This window comes from Diospyros lotus, chromosome 14, assembly GCF_014633365.1.
Source record: "Diospyros lotus cultivar Yz01 chromosome 14, ASM1463336v1, whole genome shotgun sequence".
Classification (NCBI taxonomy): Eukaryota; Viridiplantae; Streptophyta; class Magnoliopsida; order Ericales; family Ebenaceae; genus Diospyros; species Diospyros lotus.
In genome coordinates, this window is record NC_068351.1 from 32,818,068 (window position 1) to 32,836,366 (window position 18,299).

An 18,299-nucleotide genomic window follows, 5' to 3' on the forward strand; every position below is an offset into this window, starting at 1 on the left:
AGCTAGTGAAAGGACAAGTGATTGAAAATTTTTTAGCTCTAAACTTAAAAGCCATGAAACATGTAATGGGCACATGGATAACATGAGAAAATTGATTGAATTGGAAAGATGATTACAAAAGAATTTAACAATTGATAAAGTTGTGCAAGATTAAATCAACAAAGATATAAAACATTGGAGAGAAGTTTTTGTGAGAATAGTTTCAATTGTTAGCTCTCTTAGTAAGAATAATTTGGCATTTCATAGAAGTAGTGAAAAATTATATGAAGAAGATAATGAGACTTTTCTAGGTTTGATTGAAATGATCGCTGAGTTTGATCCAATTATGAAAGAACACGTTCGACATATTCAAGAAAAGAAAATTTACTATCATTATTTGAGTCATAAAATTCAAAATGAATTCATACTCATTTTAGTAGGTGAGATCAAAAGTGCAATCATTAAAACAGTTAAAGAATCAAAATATTTTTCAGTGATACTTGACTGTACACTAGGTATAAGTTATGAAGAACAGATGTCTCTAATCATACGATGTGTAAATGTCTTAGCAAGTCTAGTTAAGGTAGAAGAGTTTTTTTTAGGATTCCTTAAGGTAGACGATACTTTGAGACAATGATTGTTTGATGAATTGATAAATGTTTTACAAACACTTGAACTTGATATTGGTGACTTAAGATGTCAAGGTTATGAAAATGGTTCTAATATGAAAGGAAAGCATAAAGGTGTGCAGAAAAGAGTATTAGAAGTAAATCCAAGGGCTTTTTACACTCCGTGTGGTTGTCATAGTCTTAATCTTGCACTATGTGATATGGCAAATTCCTGCATAAAAGCTAAATCTTTTTTTTGAATTGTGCAACGTTTATATATATCGTTTTCATCATCTACAAAATGATGGAAAGTTTTGAAAGATAATGTGGAAGGCCTGACACTTAAGTCAATATTACAAACACGTTGGGAAAGTCGAGTTAAAAGTATTAAAGCAATCAAATTTCAAACTCCATAAATAAAAGTTGCTTTAACAAACTTGATGGAAATATGTGATGACCCTAAGGCATTTCGAGATGCCAAAAGTCTATTAGAAGACATTATGGATTTTGAATTCTTATTTGGCATGGTTATTTGGTATAATATATTGTCTGCTATTAATAGAGTAAGGAAAATATTGCAAAGTAATGATATGGTCATTGATGTTGCTGTAAGTCACTTGAAAACATGAATTTCTTTTTTTGAAACCTATAGAGAAACTAGATTTGAATCTGACATAATTATTGCTAAAGAAATTGTTGCTTAAATGTAAATTGAACCTACTTTTCAAGAAAAACGTATTTTTCATAGAAATAAACAATTTGATGAAAATGTCAATAATGAGATAATACATTCAGATGAAGAATCTTTTAGAGTTGATTATTTCTTCTATGTAGTTGATCAAAGCTCTTTCTTTACTTAAGTGTAGGTTTGAACAACTTCAAGAATATGAAAATATTTTTGGATTTCTATTTGATTTGAAAAAATTATATTCTACAGATGATGATTGTTTGAAGAGATCATCTGATAAGTTAGAAGAATTTTTGACATATAAGTTGGATTCGGATATTGATGTAAGTTGGATTCAGATATTGATGGACAAGAGTTATTTTTTAAGTTAAAAGTTATGAGATGTTTGCTAGAAGAGACCAAGAAGTCAATTGAAATATTAGACTACATTAAGACGATGGATTGTTGTTTTTTGAATGTGTGGATTGCATATAGAATACTTTTGACCATATCAATTACAGTTGTCTCTGCAGAGCAAAGTTTCTTAAAATTAAAGTTGATAAAATCTTACATTTGGTCAATAATGTCACAAGAAAGATTGAATGGATTGGCAATGGTGTCTATTGAAAGACATATATTAGAACAAATTGATTGTAATAGTTTAATTATTGTTTTTTCATCTAAAAATGCTAGAAGAGTAAATTTAAAGTGAAATATTGTAAATTTTAAACAATTATTGTGAAAATTTTGAATGCTTTTATATAATAAAATAAATTTATTCGTATTCGTTACATGTAATTTTATTTTTAAAAATAGGGCCCCATATAAAATTTCGCTTAGGGCCCCAAACATCTCAGGGCCGGCTCTTCACGTGATTAGGTTTATCTTTATCTTCAAAACTCTTGGTTTGAGACATAAATCTTTTCTTCAAGATCACTATGCAAGAATGTAGTTTTCATGTCAAGCTGTTCAAGTTCCCAAGTTAAAATATGCAACTAAGGCTAACATGACATGTATAGTGGTATACTTGACAACTAGAGAAAAGATTTCATTATAGTCTATGTAATATCCTGAATTTTTTAAAGGGCTCAATAGTAATTTTAACTTGGGCCATAGGTGAAATTATCAAAAGACTAGGGGTTAAAGTATAATTTTTTACAGTTATCAGTACCAAATTGACTATAGGGAGTGCCCTGGAGCATAGATAACTAAGGAAAAGTGTTAAGCCAACTTGCTCATATTAATTAAATTTTGATGATTAATAAAAATATTTTTATGATATAAATGTATTTCTTTCTTATATAAAAAAATAAATTTATTTTGAATTAAAAGTAGGTACAAAGAGTAAATTTATTTTGAATTAAAGGTAGATTGTCTTTAAACATGTTTCTTTCTTTTGATCATTTATGTCTCAAAAGTTTATGTTTAAATTTTTATTTATTGGTAAATACTTTTATTACTTATGCAAAAAGTATATTTATTTTGAATTAAATGAGAATTACTTTTAGACATGTTTTCTCTTTCTTATATAAAAAGTAAATTTATTTTGAATTAAAGAGAATTGGTTTTAAACATGTTTTTCTCTTACTCATGCAAAATATAAATTTATTTTGAATTAAAGGAGATTGCTTTTAGATATGTTTTCTTGTTTTAATCATTTATGTATCAAAAACTTATATTTGAATTTTCAAATCTTGATTTCTCATGCAAAAAGTAAATTTATTTTGAATTAAAGGTGAGACATGTTTTGTTATTGTTTGAGAAGGCGTAAACATTTTTTGAATTTCAAACTTCATATTAACCCTTTTTTAAGTAGCTAAAATGCTTATAAATACCCCCCCGAACTCATTTTTTGAGTATCCATTGCACATATTGCACATCCAAAGCTCTCAAGCTAATTTTCAAACATTTCAAGGTTCTCAAAGATTCATTGTTCATCTACCGAAAATCCACAAGACAAGAGGAGAAAAAGATATCGCAAAGCCGAATTCGATCTTCTCCATTCAAACTGAGGTCATCACTTATTTATTTATTTAAATATTATTGTCTTGTATAGTTTGTTCTTAATTGCTTATTTATATCCAAGTGTGGATAAATTATTTGTAACATTTAAATTACTATTGTGGATTGTATAGGTTTCTTAGAACCGTTAAAATCTAGGTGAATCTAGTTTCCAAGTAAGTTAGGGAGAAAATTTTGATGTTGGTGGTTTTCCTTAAACCCATTGTAATTTAGGAGTGTATTTAGTTTCCAATGTGAGCTAGTATACAAATTTTGGTGAGATTAGTGGAACCCCAAGGGTGATTGAGACCTTGGGAGAGTGGAATAGATGTGTGTGGAGACACTGAACCACTATAAATTGTCTTGTGCCTCATTTATTTATTATTACTATATCTTGTGGCTTGCAATTTATTAATCTCAAGCTTACATATACATAGTTATAAAATCTTAATTTGTTTAAAATTAAATAACAAGAATTTAATTAAAAGAAAAATAATTTATATATATTCTTAGAGAAAATTATTAATTAAGAATATTTATTAAAATTGAGAGAAATTTTAAACACTAAATTCACCCTTCCTCTTGAGTGGTCATACCTTAAGGGACCAACAAAAAGGATATGGTATAGACGAGCATTCCGAGATAGAATTTATGGTCTTAAAAGAAATCGGAATCGAGACAGTTTTCGGTACAGTTTCGACTCAGGTTGAAAAATTGAATTGTCGTAGGAGAGTCCTGGGAAGTCAACGGAACCCTGAGGGGGTTTCGGTTTTTCATAAGGATCAATTTTGAAGTAGTTTCAGAATGAAACAAGGGGTCTCATGAGGGCGCGTGGATGAAATCATCCTTATCGAGTAAAGCCGTGAATTATTAATTTTGAATTTTCAGTATCCTAATGCAAATTAATTTGATGATTGGGGATGTATTTGCAATTTGAGGATCATTCAAATGAAATAAATAGGAATTTGGGATTTAAATGTGTAATTTTTCCATTTATATAGAAATATGTTATATATATATATGTATATACTTATGCGTGAAGCAGTGGGCTGCAAATTGTGTAAATTGAAAGCATAGAGGCAATCGTGGGCAACATGATTTGAGGAATCAATTTGAAAGAATCATGGAGTAGGTAAGGTAGAAAGATTTGAGGGTTTGATTAATTAAATGTGATGTGTAATATATATATAATACGTGTGTGTGAAGCTATGCCCTGCAACCTGATGGCCAAGTTTCCTGCAAGATTTATGAGAGATTTACACGCAATAGGTGATGGCCAAGGATGTTTTGGGGCAGTGAGTTTGCCTATAAATAGCAAGCAGAATAAGTGGAGAAAATAAAAAGTTTAGAAAGAGAGAAATGGACGAGAGAAGCTGATAGCAGGGGTGATGGTGGCTGGCGTCTAGAGGTTGCGTTGGTGGCAGCAACGGTCGGTTGGGAGGTTGTAACAAGTTGTGGTGGTGGCCGACGATTGGGCGTGGCCATGGCAGCCATTGCCACAATGTAGCAACTACGAGGAGACGGGCGCAACGACGGCGAAAGCCTGAGGCGGCAATGGCCGGAAGCTCACGGAGATGGGCGGCAATAGCGCGGGGTGCAACGAGGGCCGACGGAGGTGGCGGGCGGCTAGTAGTTGTTATGCATGGCAGTTGTGCATTGCAAGAGGTAGGAAGAAGAAGAAGAAGAAGAAAGGAAGAAAAGAAAAAAGAAAAAGAAAATGAAGGAAAAGAAAGAAAAATAAGGAAAAAATAGGAGGAAACTTCCGAAAATTCTAGGAATTAATTTGGGGCTAAAGGAGCATGCCCGAAGCCAGGAAATTGATCGGGCACACGTTTTGAGGTCATGACACATATACTGAGAAAGCCTAAGAGGCTAAGTTAAGTTAAGTAAAATTTTCTAGAAAATCAAGAAAGTTATTTTATGAATTGTTATAGAGAAATATTTGAGAAATATTTAGTTTTGATTTATTGATGAAAAATAGGAAGAAATAGAGGGAAGTTATGAGAAAATTAGGAAAAATAAAATATTGATATATTTGAATAAATATGATAACCAAGGAATGTTGAGGTTCTGAATTGAGGTCGTTAAAAGGCTGGCACGAGAATCAAAGATGTTATGAGATATGTATGAGGTAAGTGGTTCTGCCTTAAACCCGATTTTATGTAAATGATTGTATCATGTTGTCATACCTTGATGTGAATATGTCATGTAGATATCATTTACATGTTATGATGAAATATGTATATGTACACAATGATATTATTGATCATGCATTCGCATAAGGGTTTGAGAGTATGGGCCGGTACCACTACTCTTTCAAAGGTGCACCCATACACCTCGGCATGTTGCAGGAAGCCGTAAAAATGAGGAGTAGCATTAAGGTACAGTCGGCTCAAATCGAAATGAAATGAAAAAGGATATTTTGCATTCATGCACGAAATATGTTTATTGTACCCTTGCTTAGATGATTCATCATCTAACTTAGGCTTTGCTACTGGAATATTCAAACATTCCAGATGGAGATTGTAGCAGAAACGAGAATGAATGAGACATGAAATGGCACTTAGCAAAGTGTAAGATGTAATGATTGAATGTTATGTAGCCATGTATTTAAGTTCTACTACTTTGAATTTGAACGTTTTGAGGAATGATAATGTATAACCTTATTTTTTGTTAATGTTAAAGTTAAGGTTTGATTCAAGCTTCCACATTTGATGATATGATAATTCTCATTTGAGATAGATGAAAATTTTGGGATGAATGTGAGCAACGATATGGTTTAGTTGTAGTTTTGAATAAATAAAAATTATTATTCCAGAATTATCATAAATTATAACACACCCGAGAAAATGGGGTGTTACAGTCTACCCCCTCTTTTTGGGTGAATCGCTTAGCTACCAATCTAACTTTAAATTTTATTGGTTCATCCCTACTAGTATCTTGTTTAACTTTCTAAATCCATTTACAACCCACCAAGGATTTGTCATTTGGCTTAAGGTACTAATTCTCAAGTTTGATTTTTATAGAGGGACCTCATGTCCTCTTTCATTGCTTTGATCTATTTATTAGAGTTTTCACTTTTAATTGTCTCATCATATGTATTTGACTCTTTATCAACTAATTCTTGATATCTAGTATAACTAAGACTATAATCGATTACCAATCTTTTGGGAGTTCTATGTGGTCTTCTCTCTTTATCTTAATCCAATTGATAATTGGTTAAATGATCATGGTCACAAGATATTCTTTTATTATATCCCCACTACTCTCTTCCTTAGTAATAGGCTAATCTTGTGTGTCATTCTCCACCTTACTTGAGGTAACGGGAATATGGGTACTCACTTTCTCCACCTTATCCTTAGACTCTTCACTAACACTATCTTGTTGTTTCTCACTCACCAAATCAGACTCATCCTTAAAACATGACATATCTAATTCATTAAATGTGACATCCCGACTAATAATGATTTTAACAACCTTTTGTCTTTTATCCCATAATCTATATCCCTTGACACCTTTAAAGTAACCTAAGAAAACACACTTCTTAGCTCTAGGATCTAGCTTTCCCTCACTCTGATGAGAGAAAACGACACAATCAAAGGTTCTTAACACAAAATAGTCAGTGCATTTACCATACCAACATTCATAAGGAGTATCACCATTCAAAATGATAGAGGGAGTCAAATTGGTCAAATAACAAGCAGTCATAATCGCTTCACCCCAGAATGACTTAGGCAAACCAAAACTCAACATCATACATCTAACTTTATCAAGTAAAGTCCTATTCATCATTTCAACAACTTCATTCTGTTGTGGAGTATAAGGAACTGTTTTATATCTATTGATGTCATTCTCAATGCACATATTATTATCAGTTTGATTTTTAAATTTTTGGAAAGTATCGAATTTTTCTTTTAATAGATAGATCTAGATATGCCTAGAGTAATCATCGATGATAGATAAAAAATATTTATTGTCTCTAAAAGTGGAATTGCTCCCAGGACCCCACAAGTCTGTATGAATGTACTCTAAGATATCTTATGACTGCTAGATGAGAAAAAAGCCCGTGGTGTTTGCCAAGCACGCAGTGGTCACAAAATGACAAATCTGCAGTCCTTACCAAACACACCCTTATTGTTGAGGAATTTAAGTCCCTTAACACTTACATGGACTAACCTATTATGCCACTTTTGTGTGTAATCAGTGTTAATAGATGCAATAGTAGGAGTAGTGCCACTAATTACTTTTATAAATGCCATTTTTTCTAATTGCCTTAAAGGCTCTAAGTGTGTCTTTAAACATTTTAGATTTGTAATTAGATTTGTACCTATCTTCTCTAATTCTACTACATAAATTAGATTTGTACCCATTTGTGAAATGTACCTGATGCCATTCAGTGTATACACAAAGCCATTTTCAAATTTAACAGTTATGTCACCAACACCAACCACTTTATAAGCAACATTATCACACGTGATGACATGCTCATGATCAGACTCATGTAAGTTTTCAAACCAATGTTTATGAGACGTGACATGAAAAGATGCACCGGAATCTAGAATCCACTCATGCATATGAGAGTTCATAGATAGGTTAATCTTAGAGAGTTCAGGTTCCATTAACATATATATATCTCTTCGATCTCACATTGAGAAGATATAACATTGGCTGCATTTTTTCTTTCTCTTTGTTTGTTTTTCTCTACATAATAGTTTTTTATAAAATGCTTTATTTTTCCACAACCATAGCATTTTTTACCTTTCACCTTCCCTTATGACTTAGACCTATTACCTTTTTTCTTGCCACTCTTACTTTGTCTCTTACCACCCTTAGTTTGACACCTTCCCCTCACAAGATGTATTTCTCCATCTCTTCTCTCGTTTTTTTAAACTTTAATTTCTCTCTCATAACACTTGAGAGATTCAACTACAATATCTAGGGTAAAAGTCTCTTTCCCATATTTGATAGCATTCTTGACCTCTTTATATAGGTCAGGAATAACATTTAAAAGAATGATAGCTTTATATTCTTCGATAATTTTTTCACCATAATTAGTGATATCTTGAACAAGTTTATTGAAAATATCAAGATTATCATCTATATCTTTCAAGGGATCAATTTTAAAGCTAAAGAAACTTTCAAGTAAGAAGAGTTTGTTAGGAGTGGATTGAGTAAAATAGAGTTTCTCTAGTTTTTTCTAAAGTTCTTGAGTAATATCATGTTTACCAAATTTGCGTAAAACCTAGACAGACAAATGCAAGATAACATAAGTATATGCAAGTTCATCACTTTTTTGTTTTTCTTTATTAGTGACAGATTTATCAAAAGAATTATCAATAGCTTTTGAAATCTTTTGTTGAACTAAAATTCATTTCATTTTCTGTTGCCAAATTGTAAAATTACATTTTCCATTAAACACACCTAATTCAAAGTGTTGTGTAGCCATAAGATGCAGAAAGCATGCAAGTTGCAACAAGAAACAGATTCAAGTAAGCCTTTTTGGATTACAAATACACACTACTTTTAGACTCTCTAGATGCCAACCTAAACAAATTCTTAGACTACGGAAGAGGACTAATACATGTATGGTTTGTGACGCCCTGTCCCCACTACCAGGTGTCACCGTAACCCAAGGTTACATCAAAAGGTCCCACTTTGGAGGCCGGCTATGCCCTAACAACAGGGGGAAAGAAAATAAGGTAGGCGCTCTGGGTGAGGTTCAGGCTTCACCGCTTTTGGCCATTGAGAACTCGAGGTCTAAGACTCATAAGCAGCGGAATGACACTCGAGTCTCGAATCTGACCTATGCCTTATGAGCAGATTAATAAACAACAATTAGGATATATCACAACTTACTCACACAAAGCACTCATTAGAAGTAACAAGTCAAACTGGGAAATACAAATAGCGTTCAACACAACTACAAAATAATTACATGACAGACACGAGTTACTAGGCCACATTCCCAACATGGGTTGCCACTCTCATCATTCAGCTGATATTCGGCATACACCGCCTTCTTCTTACCGGACCCCGAGCTATCTGTGTGGTTAGTGGGAATGAAGGGGTGAGTCTTGGGACTCAATAAAGGTAATATGAAATGCAATAAATTATTAAGCATGACATCATAGATAAATATGAAGTGCAACATGCATGCAAGTCCATCCACCGCATCTATCTCAGGCTCTAGGTGGCCCCTAGTTGTTTCCTCCAAGACCCTATGTCGAGACTCCCACGGTCAAAAATCCATTACCTAATGCCTAGGCACTCCCTCAACATCTTATGCAAACTATGACAAAAGAAATTTACGCACAGAGTATATTAAACTCTTACCTCGAGATACGTGCCGTATAATAATTTGTACCGTTGACGCACCCAAATCCCTTGAGAGAATATTTACAAAGCAAGGTCAAGAATTAATTTAGCAACCCATAATTAAATTCATTTGGCTAGCGAGTCTACTGAATTAACAAATTCTTTAATCGACTAATTTCTTAAATTAGCTAATCTAAACATCAACTATCAAATTAATTAGCTTAAAGATTAACTAATCACTAATTAACTAATTTAGACAGATTATTTACCTCAAGCTGATGAATCCTTTACACCTCTTCTCTACCTTGCTTCTTCTTGCCTTCAATTTGCTTCAGGTCTTCACGTCCAAATTCCCTTATTTATACCCAAATTTTACACTCATTAGATTGCATTGCAGATTCCACTCAAATTATTCTCGGCAAAATATCATCATTTTATTTCTTCAATTTCCTAGGGCATCATTTGGTAGTCCACTCTTGAGTATAACATCATTCATATTCTCCTCAAGTTCCAAAAGTATTTGTATGTTATAGTATATTATATAATACTCATCAAGTGAACCCATTGATTTCACCCACAAACTTGGCCATGCGTACATATACATATTATAAAGCTTATTTGCACACCCATATAACATATGCCTCATTGCACATGTGCATATATAATTTATATAATGTATTATATAATAAAAATTACATATAAATTTATAAATTATATTCATACTCTCACTTTAACCTTTCACATTACAATTAAATCCTCAATATCAATTTTATTTAGATTAAAATATCAAAATTCCAAGATTAATAATTCAAGGTTTACTCGATAAAGGCCAATTTTGTCCGTACGCCTATACGGGATCTTTATTCCACCCGAAAATACTTCAGGGTTGCCTCACTGGCAAAACCGAACCACCCCTAGGGTCCCCTTAGCTTCCTAGAGATCCCCTACGACCATTCGGTACCAACATCCATTCGGGTTTATATACAAATTATTCTATAATTTATTTTCGGTTTGACTGTTTCCAGCATCATTAGCCCTACCTCAAGATGCTTACTAATCTCATGCCCTCTTCTCTGGACATCCAAGTCCCAAGAAATTTCCTACTGTCGATTCAACAATTTATTAATTATTTCCAAAATCAGGGATGTTACATGGTTTCAAGGTGCAATTTTAATAGCAACTAAACAAGTAGGAAATCAACAAAAAAACTGCCCCTTAGACACAAAGAATGTTAAAACAAGAAACACAGTTAATGAAGGCAAAAAATCACAGTTAACCCTATTTCTAGCAACACGTAATGGTTACAACCACAGTGTAACCCTCAGTCCTAATGGCCACTCTCACACAATGGCCTACTAGTTGTTGGAATTTAAATCAGGGTTAAAATATTTCTCACCGAGCGAACTGATTTTACAGTCCGTGAAAGAGAGATGGGGAAATCAAACCACGTAAGAATGATGGGCTCGTTGATCTAAGCACGTTGTTCGAAGTCACGTCTGCTGAAGTCCCACTCTAGAGGTTCAAGTCTCATGTGCCACACCCACAGGTGCACCTCGACGTCGGGAGACTAATGAAGGGTCTCCCGCGTCCTAATATGAATGGAGAATGAAGATCTAGGCCAATCTTCAAATATGGGTTAGGGTTTTGAGAAATCTACCAAGATCGTAACCAAGCTCTGATACCAGTTTGTTGAGTAAATATCTCGCAAAACCCACAAAACTCACTAAGTAAATTGAAGAAAAAAAATGCACAAAACAGTGAGTTAAAACCAAAACGAGAAATTTAAAAAAACCAAAACAAAAACCTCCATGTTGTGCCCGACGATGGAAAAGATGAAAGTGGGGCTTCAAGGCTCAGATTGATCGGTCCAAGACCCACTAAGGTAAAGCCAAGAATCGACCCCAAGGAAAACCCAAAACCAATCTTAGATTGAACCAAAATCTACCTAATTGAAAGAAAACCCCAACCCAATAATGACAAGCACACAAGGTCGAAAAAACCCCACACAGAAGAACACTAACAGCCATTCTTTTTCTTCTCTTCTCACTTTCAGCTATCTCTATCACTCTCTCTTTTTCTCTATCTTTTCTCACCTCTTAAAAAACCACCCCTATAAACACAATATATAGATAACCATCGAAGAACCAGATAGCATTCCACCAAGATAAGGATAAGCTCCCTTGGTATTTGGAAGATATGAGATGAGGGTGAAGAAAAAAGGGAGAACAAGCCTGGATTTGAATGGCTTGGACGACCAAGTCTTCAATATCTTCATCAAATAGGCTAGACCAAGATAAGATGAATAAAGGGCTTTAGATAGGGCATCAGCTAATGGGCTTAGACCGAAATATGTTGGGTTTGGTTCTTGTTTGAACAACTGGGCCAAGCCCACTTTCCTCAAAGGTAAGATAAATTTACTTGGGCTATCTTCTTATTGGGCTTCGTATTTCTCTTGCTCGATAAGGGCGGAGATAGTGGTGGAGTAAAGATCGCAAAAACAAACCTCGCAGACTATATCCTTGGACGCTTCGCCGACCAAATCTCGAGATCATTTGTCGCTGACTAGATCTCCTTGGAAGCATGTAGCACTTGGACCCTTTGAGATGATGTCAGAGAACTAGAGAAAGACTAGAGATCGAAAGAAAATGGGCAAATGAAGGATGTTGTCGGTCTGGTATGACAGGGGTTGGGTAAAAAGAAAGAATGAAAGATTATATTAGTTGATTAAAGTTTCACCCTTTTATATTTTATAATTTATTTTATAATGTTTATTATTAAACTACTCAAGTAGTTCGATTCTTAACAGAGAAATCATCAAATCGCAAACCGCATGGTTTGAGGATTCCTCAAACCATGCCAAACCTACCCCCAAAAAATCGCACAGGGCGGTCAATTTTTGTAGTTTGACGATTTTTTTAAACACCCATAATTTTAAATAGAACTATTATAAATTTTATTCGTTTGTGAGTATATCATTTTCAATATATAATATATGCAACCATCATTAAGTGTTTAAATCTCAAAATATAAATTTGTAGTTTTCTATTTAAATTTCAAATCTATTCTACTATGAAATATAATAAAAAAAATTGGCATTTTAAAATTTTTAAAAGTTCATATGGCAATCAAATAGATAAATATGGTCTAAATTTGGTTCGTTGTTGCCAAAATCCCAAGGTGAACAAGTAGCGGATGTCTACTTGTGAAAATAAACAATAAGTGACTCTGTTATCTTGGTGAAAGGAAAAGGGTTACTTGGGAGGACTTCAGTCTCTAGGTCTTTCGAGTATACTCATTTTCTAGGCATATGTTACAACATTGTAAAAATTTTAAATTTAGTGCTAAATTTAAAATTTTGAAATAGATTCAAGGGTTTAAATTTGAACATTATGGTAAATTTCAAATATTTAAGTAATATATTTGAATATAAATATCTAATATATATAATATAAATTTAAATAGGTAAAACTTTAAAGATTTAAATTTAAATATTTAGGAAAAAAGAATTTGGTCCGGCCCGGTCTAGCTATGCCCTTAAGCCGCGCTGGCCCACCCCAAAATATTGGGCCTGGCCCGACGCAGCCTCCAGGGCGGTTATTATAGCAATTATCAAAAGTATCTGGGCAAAGAGGCGATAAAAAGAAAAAGAGGGGTGTATGTGAAATAAGCCAAAAAAGCAAAACCCTAAACCCTAGTCTTCATATATACCAAAAGAAAGGTGAAAGAGAGAGAAAGGGAGGGGAACAATCTCAAGAGGGTCTTCGATACAGCGCACGAATGGCACTGTATCTTCTATATGAATCGGCGTCAGGCTACGCTCTGTTGGAAGCTCATGGCCTTGACGAAATCGGCCAGAATACGGAGGCCGTTCGGAACTCAGTCGCCGATCTCAACCGCTTCGGTAAAGTCGTCAAGCTCGCTGCCTTCACCCCTTTCGAGTCCGCTCTCGACGCTCTCAATCAATGTAACGCCATAACTGAAGGTGAAGAAAGACCTACCTCGTACTCTGTGTGTGTGTGTGTGTGTGTGTGTGTGCTTATCTGTATGTTTATATTAGACGTAAATCTTATGTAACTGTAGTTGGATGGAAGTTAAACATCAATCAGATGTGTATTTATTGAGTTGTTAGGTTGCTTTTGACATGCGCGATGCGATGTTACTTGGGGCTTAGTTATAAAATGTTCAATGAGGAGAATATAGTGAAGCGTTTGCACGATTTTCGTGCCGTGTTTTCTTGTTATTCTTGTGTCGCGATGCTGAAAAAATTGTATTTTGCATTGATGTGGATATGGGAGCAGAGCTTTGTCGGCTGCAGGGGGGTTCAGTTGAGATGGGTGTTTTAGTTTTTTAGGAACAAAGGAGGACGGAGCATAATAATGGGCAAATTCACTTTTGTTAGAAATGTCGTATTGGGGATATATGCGAGCTCTTTTGGACCATGAATAGTTTTTTCCCGTCTTTTCTTTTCTATTTGAAGCTCCTGTTCTGCATGTTTTTTGTTTGCATAGAATTGTATGGTGGTTTTGAGTGTTGTGCCATTACTATATTCCATTTACCCTTTCTACCTTTTAATTTCTTGAAAAGCTATTGGAGAAAGGAAATAGCATAGTTGACAGTTATTCATTTGGTTCTGCTTTTTGGAATTCAATCTGGGCTTTTATTATAAGCTTCCTGGCATTTTAGTGTAGGAGTTTGCTGAATATGGTTGATCTTGTAGGGCAAAGGAGATACAAAAAGTTTTGTGTTAATGTTGGTACCCTTGGATAACAATGACATGAAATGAAAATGAGTTGCCACCTTAGTTTCACTAAGTAATACTTTAGGCCATTGATATGTGGATTTGTGTTTCTGTACTTTTGTGTAATGAAATACAATTGGTCTCAAAATTACAGTTTCGCCTCGACTTAGTTTCACTAAATAATGCTTTTAGGCCATTGATATGTGGATTTGTGTTTCTGTACTTTTGGGCAATGAAATAAAATTAGTTTTAAAATTTATGCCCTCGATATTATTTTTTGAGTTTTGTTTGATCAAAACTGACATGTACTACTAAAGCCATGTTTTCCAAGAAATGGAATTTCATTTTCAGGAGCAGTTTCATTGGTCATCTGGTTTGGGTTCTTGTTCTAAAATGTTTTAAATTCATCATAAATCATAACAGGAAAAAAAGTCTCTTGTGCTTATGATGGTTTGAATCATTTGACATTTTTTTTTTTTTTTTGTTGGTATTTTAGGACAGATGACTGATGAATTAAGGAACTTTTTGGAGCGCTCTCTCCCAAAAGTTAAGGAAGGAAAGAAGCCGAAGTTCAGTTTAGGAGTTGCAGAGCCTAAGATTGGATCGCATATCTTTGAAGCGACCAAGATCCCATGTCAAAGTAATGAGTTTGTTCTTGAGCTTCTTCGAGGTGTGAGGTTGCATTTTGATAAGTTCATTGAGAACTTGAAGGTTTGCACTTTCTTTCTTTTCCATCTCCTTTTCTTCCAGTGCCTTGAAGGTCTGTTTGTTTTCTGAAAATCCTTTTACCTACTTTTTTGTTCTTATCTTCTTCCCTAACTACTGTAGGATGGTGACTTGGAGAAAGCTCAACTTGGCCTGGGACATAGTTACAGCAGGGCAAAGGTCAAGTTCAATGTTAATCGTGTTGACAATATGGTTATTCAGGCAATCTTCCTTCTTGATACTCTTGATAAGGATATCAATTCCTTCTCCATGAGAGTCAGGTTCGTCACATCTACAAAGCAGTTTATTCATCATTCATTATGTCTTTGAAGCTAGATTCTTTTCTTGCTATTAAGATGCTGGTGCAATGCATGAGAATTTCTTGGAGCAAATTTATCTTTAACCATGGCTTTGGCATTAATCATTTAAGAGGTACTTATTTATAACATTTGGGTTTAAGTTACTCTCTTATTTGTCTCTTATTGCAGAGAATGGTACTCTTGGCATTTCCCTGAACTAGTAAAGATTGTCAATGACAACTATCTTTATGCTAAAGTATCAAAATTTATTGAAAACAAATCAGAATTGTCTGAAGACAAATTACCAGGCTTGATTGACACAGTAGGAGATGAAGATAAGGCAAAGGAAATTGTAGAAGCCGCCAAAGCATCCATGGGTACTGTCTGCTGGGCCACTTGGTTTGGTTTTTAAAAAGTTTTTTCTATGTTAAGAGCATAAATGTTTGAAGAATATGGAAAACACACTTGGTTGGAACTGTTTTTGGAGAACATTTCTGAAAATCAGCCATGTTTGGAAATAGTTTTAAATTGATTCTTTTACTTCTTCAAAAAATCTTCTTGTCCAACTTCCAGTGATTTATATTTGTAAGCAAGATAAAGAATGCCATGAACTAGAAATGAGAAAACTAAATGATATGCAGAGGGGGGCCTTAGATGTCTTTATTGGAAAGTTGCATGGAACTTTTATTCTCATGCTGCTTTTTTTTTTCCTCAGGACAGGACTTGTCTCCGGTTGACTTGATCAATGTCAAACAATTCGCCCAGAGGGTAATGGACCTTTCAGAGTACAGGAAGAAGCTCTATGATTATCTGGTCACCAAAATGAATGATATTGCACCCAATTTAGCAGCACTAATTGGTGAAGTTGTTGGAGCTCGTTTGATTTCCCATGCCGGTAGCCTCACAAATTTGGCAAAGTGCCCTTCTTCTACCCTTCAAATCCTTGGCGCAGAGAAGGCACTTTTCAGGTGGTCTACTTCTGTACTTGACAGTTTGTGATCGTTAACACTTCATATAAGAATTGGATCACTTGTTTAGATATGGCCAAAGATAGAAAGGATTGGTGAGTTAGAATTGATGTAGCTGACCCTACCTGGAGGGATTAAGGCTTAATATCTTGTTGTAGTTAGATAGGTTACTTGTAAATATGTTGCTCAGAAATATTTCTAAATGACCACATTTGGGTTATCATTGAGCTGAACTGTATATTTTTGAGAGTTGCATGTGGCTTTATTTAATTACTAGAGTTGCGATGTGCACTTCCATTTTCTGAAACCACATGTAATATCATTGCAACTTGTTTTTTTAATTATGGGTGAATTTTTAAGCATTAATAATGGATTATACTTTAATTATGTTTGTCCTGATTATAAAGGTTAATCTGTTTACCTGTTTGCAACAGAGCATTGAAAACCCGAGGGAACACCCCAAAGTACGGCCTCATATTCCATTCCTCCTTTATTGGCCGTGCTTCTGCTCGAAACAAAGGTCGAATGGCTCGCTATCTTGCAAACAAGTGCTCAATTGCATCTCGCATTGACTGTTTCTTGGGTAAGTTTTTGTACAAAGTATGACGATATCAAGGATTTGTGCTTGGTGAAATAAAGTGTTAGTTGCTTCTAAATGCAGAGAAGAATACCACAGCTTATGGAGAGAAACTCCGCGAACAGGTCGAGGAACGGCTAGATTTTTATGACAAGGGGGTCGCACCTCGTAAAAATTTGGATGTGATGAAGGCTGCATTTGAGGTTGCCCAAAACAATGGTGGGTGGATGATGTATCTATATATATATATATATTTATAAATAAATGCATGAATTGATAGGACCTAAACAACAATTATCTTATCTAGGCATGCAATATTCTTTCAATTGTTTATGGCTTTATGCACAACACCTTACCTTTCAGCCATAAGTTTGAAGTTAGTTTACCGCAGCTTTGGTCTGGTAGTATTATATTTCATCAACTTCAGCACTGGGTTTGTACCATGAGAACTACTAAGCCCATCTCTAAACCGGCTACGACCTTGTTATCAGTAACACTTCAACCTCATTACACTTTAAGTGTGGTTACTGCAATTCATTCTGCCTGATAATGCCTTCTTCAGGTACAGACATGGACGTGGAGAAGGCACCCGCTGAGACGCCAGTGAAGAAAAGCAAGAAAAAGAAGTCAAAAGCAGAGGCTACAGAAAATGGTGATCCTATGGATGAGCCAGTTGCTGATATGAATGGGGATGCTAACGACGAACCTAAAAGTGGGAAGAAGAAGAAGAAGGAGAAACAAAAATTAGAACAGGAGCCAGATGCTGAACAAGATGAGGCTGCAGAGGATGGGATGACTGAAAAGAAGAAAAGAAAGAGCAAGGACAAAGGCCTACAGGATGTTCCAGCTGCTGCTAGCGAAGGTAAGAAGAAAAAGAAGAAGTCCAGAACAGGAGATGGAGAGTAAATTTTGTGATGAGGTTAAGTTCAGCTTTTCTGCTTGTTTGTTGCCAACCTAAAGATTATGATCAGTGCATGTGGTTTAGTAGAATTGGCTACTTTGCTTCCCATCTTTGTATCTCATGGTGTTTGGCTTTGGCCTTGCAAGATGGGTGTGGCAGTGGTATGACCATGTAGATGGAGAATTGATACTATATTCTATCTGCTTAAGAATTTCCTATTAAATTGTCTGTTTTGTAACATCTTTTGTTAAAAACTTTTTCCGATCCATCCTCTCACCCCAACCCAATGAGAAGACTCTTTTCGGTCTTTTGTTTACATGGTCAAAGCATTTTAATTGTGTTTTATGTATCTTATCTTTGATAATAGTTATTTCAATTTCATTAAGGGTGTGTTTGATTGAAGGGTGAAAATTGAGGTGGAATTCTAATTTCATAGAATCTCAATTCTCAGCTTATTCTTTCTTGATTTTAAGAAAATTTTTTACTTTTTGAACTAATATGGAATTCGAATTTTATAAAAAAAAAAAAAATTGTTTGATGA

The 18,299-nt window shown here is 34.6% G+C and overlaps 1 protein-coding gene across 2 annotated transcripts; it reads left to right on the forward strand.

The window, feature by feature from the left end:
• Positions 1-13,279: 13,279 nt before the first annotated feature.
• LOC127790737 (nucleolar protein 56-like) lies at positions 13,280-18,074 on the forward strand. 2 transcript variants are annotated; one of them, XM_052320379.1, is made up of 8 exons: positions 13,280-13,552; positions 14,805-15,019; positions 15,137-15,294; positions 15,502-15,689; positions 16,028-16,280; positions 16,715-16,863; positions 16,942-17,076; positions 17,420-18,074. In XM_052320379.1, exons 1-8 carry the CDS (start codon positions 13,348-13,350, stop codon positions 17,761-17,763), a joined length of 1,647 nt encoding a protein of 548 aa, XP_052176339.1. In that variant the 5' UTR covers positions 13,280-13,347; the 3' UTR covers positions 17,764-18,074. The 2 variants fall into 2 exon arrangements, with proteins under 2 accessions (XP_052176339.1, XP_052176340.1); XM_052320380.1 differs by having other exon boundaries at positions 17,426-18,074.
• Positions 18,075-18,299: the final 225 nt, after the last annotated feature.

Bases quoted from the DNA above. Each gene is read 5' to 3' on its own strand.
- LOC127790737 (XM_052320379.1), top strand. From the start codon at position 13,348: ATGGCACTGTATCTTCTATATGAATCGGCGTCAGGCTACGCTCTGTTG. The intron at 15,295-15,501 runs GTTCGTCACATC...CTCTTATTGCAG, and splicing joins TCCTTCTCCATGAGAGTCAG to AGAATGGTACTCTTGGCATT. The intron at 16,864-16,941 runs GTAAGTTTTTGT...TTCTAAATGCAG, and splicing joins TCGCATTGACTGTTTCTTGG to AGAAGAATACCACAGCTTAT.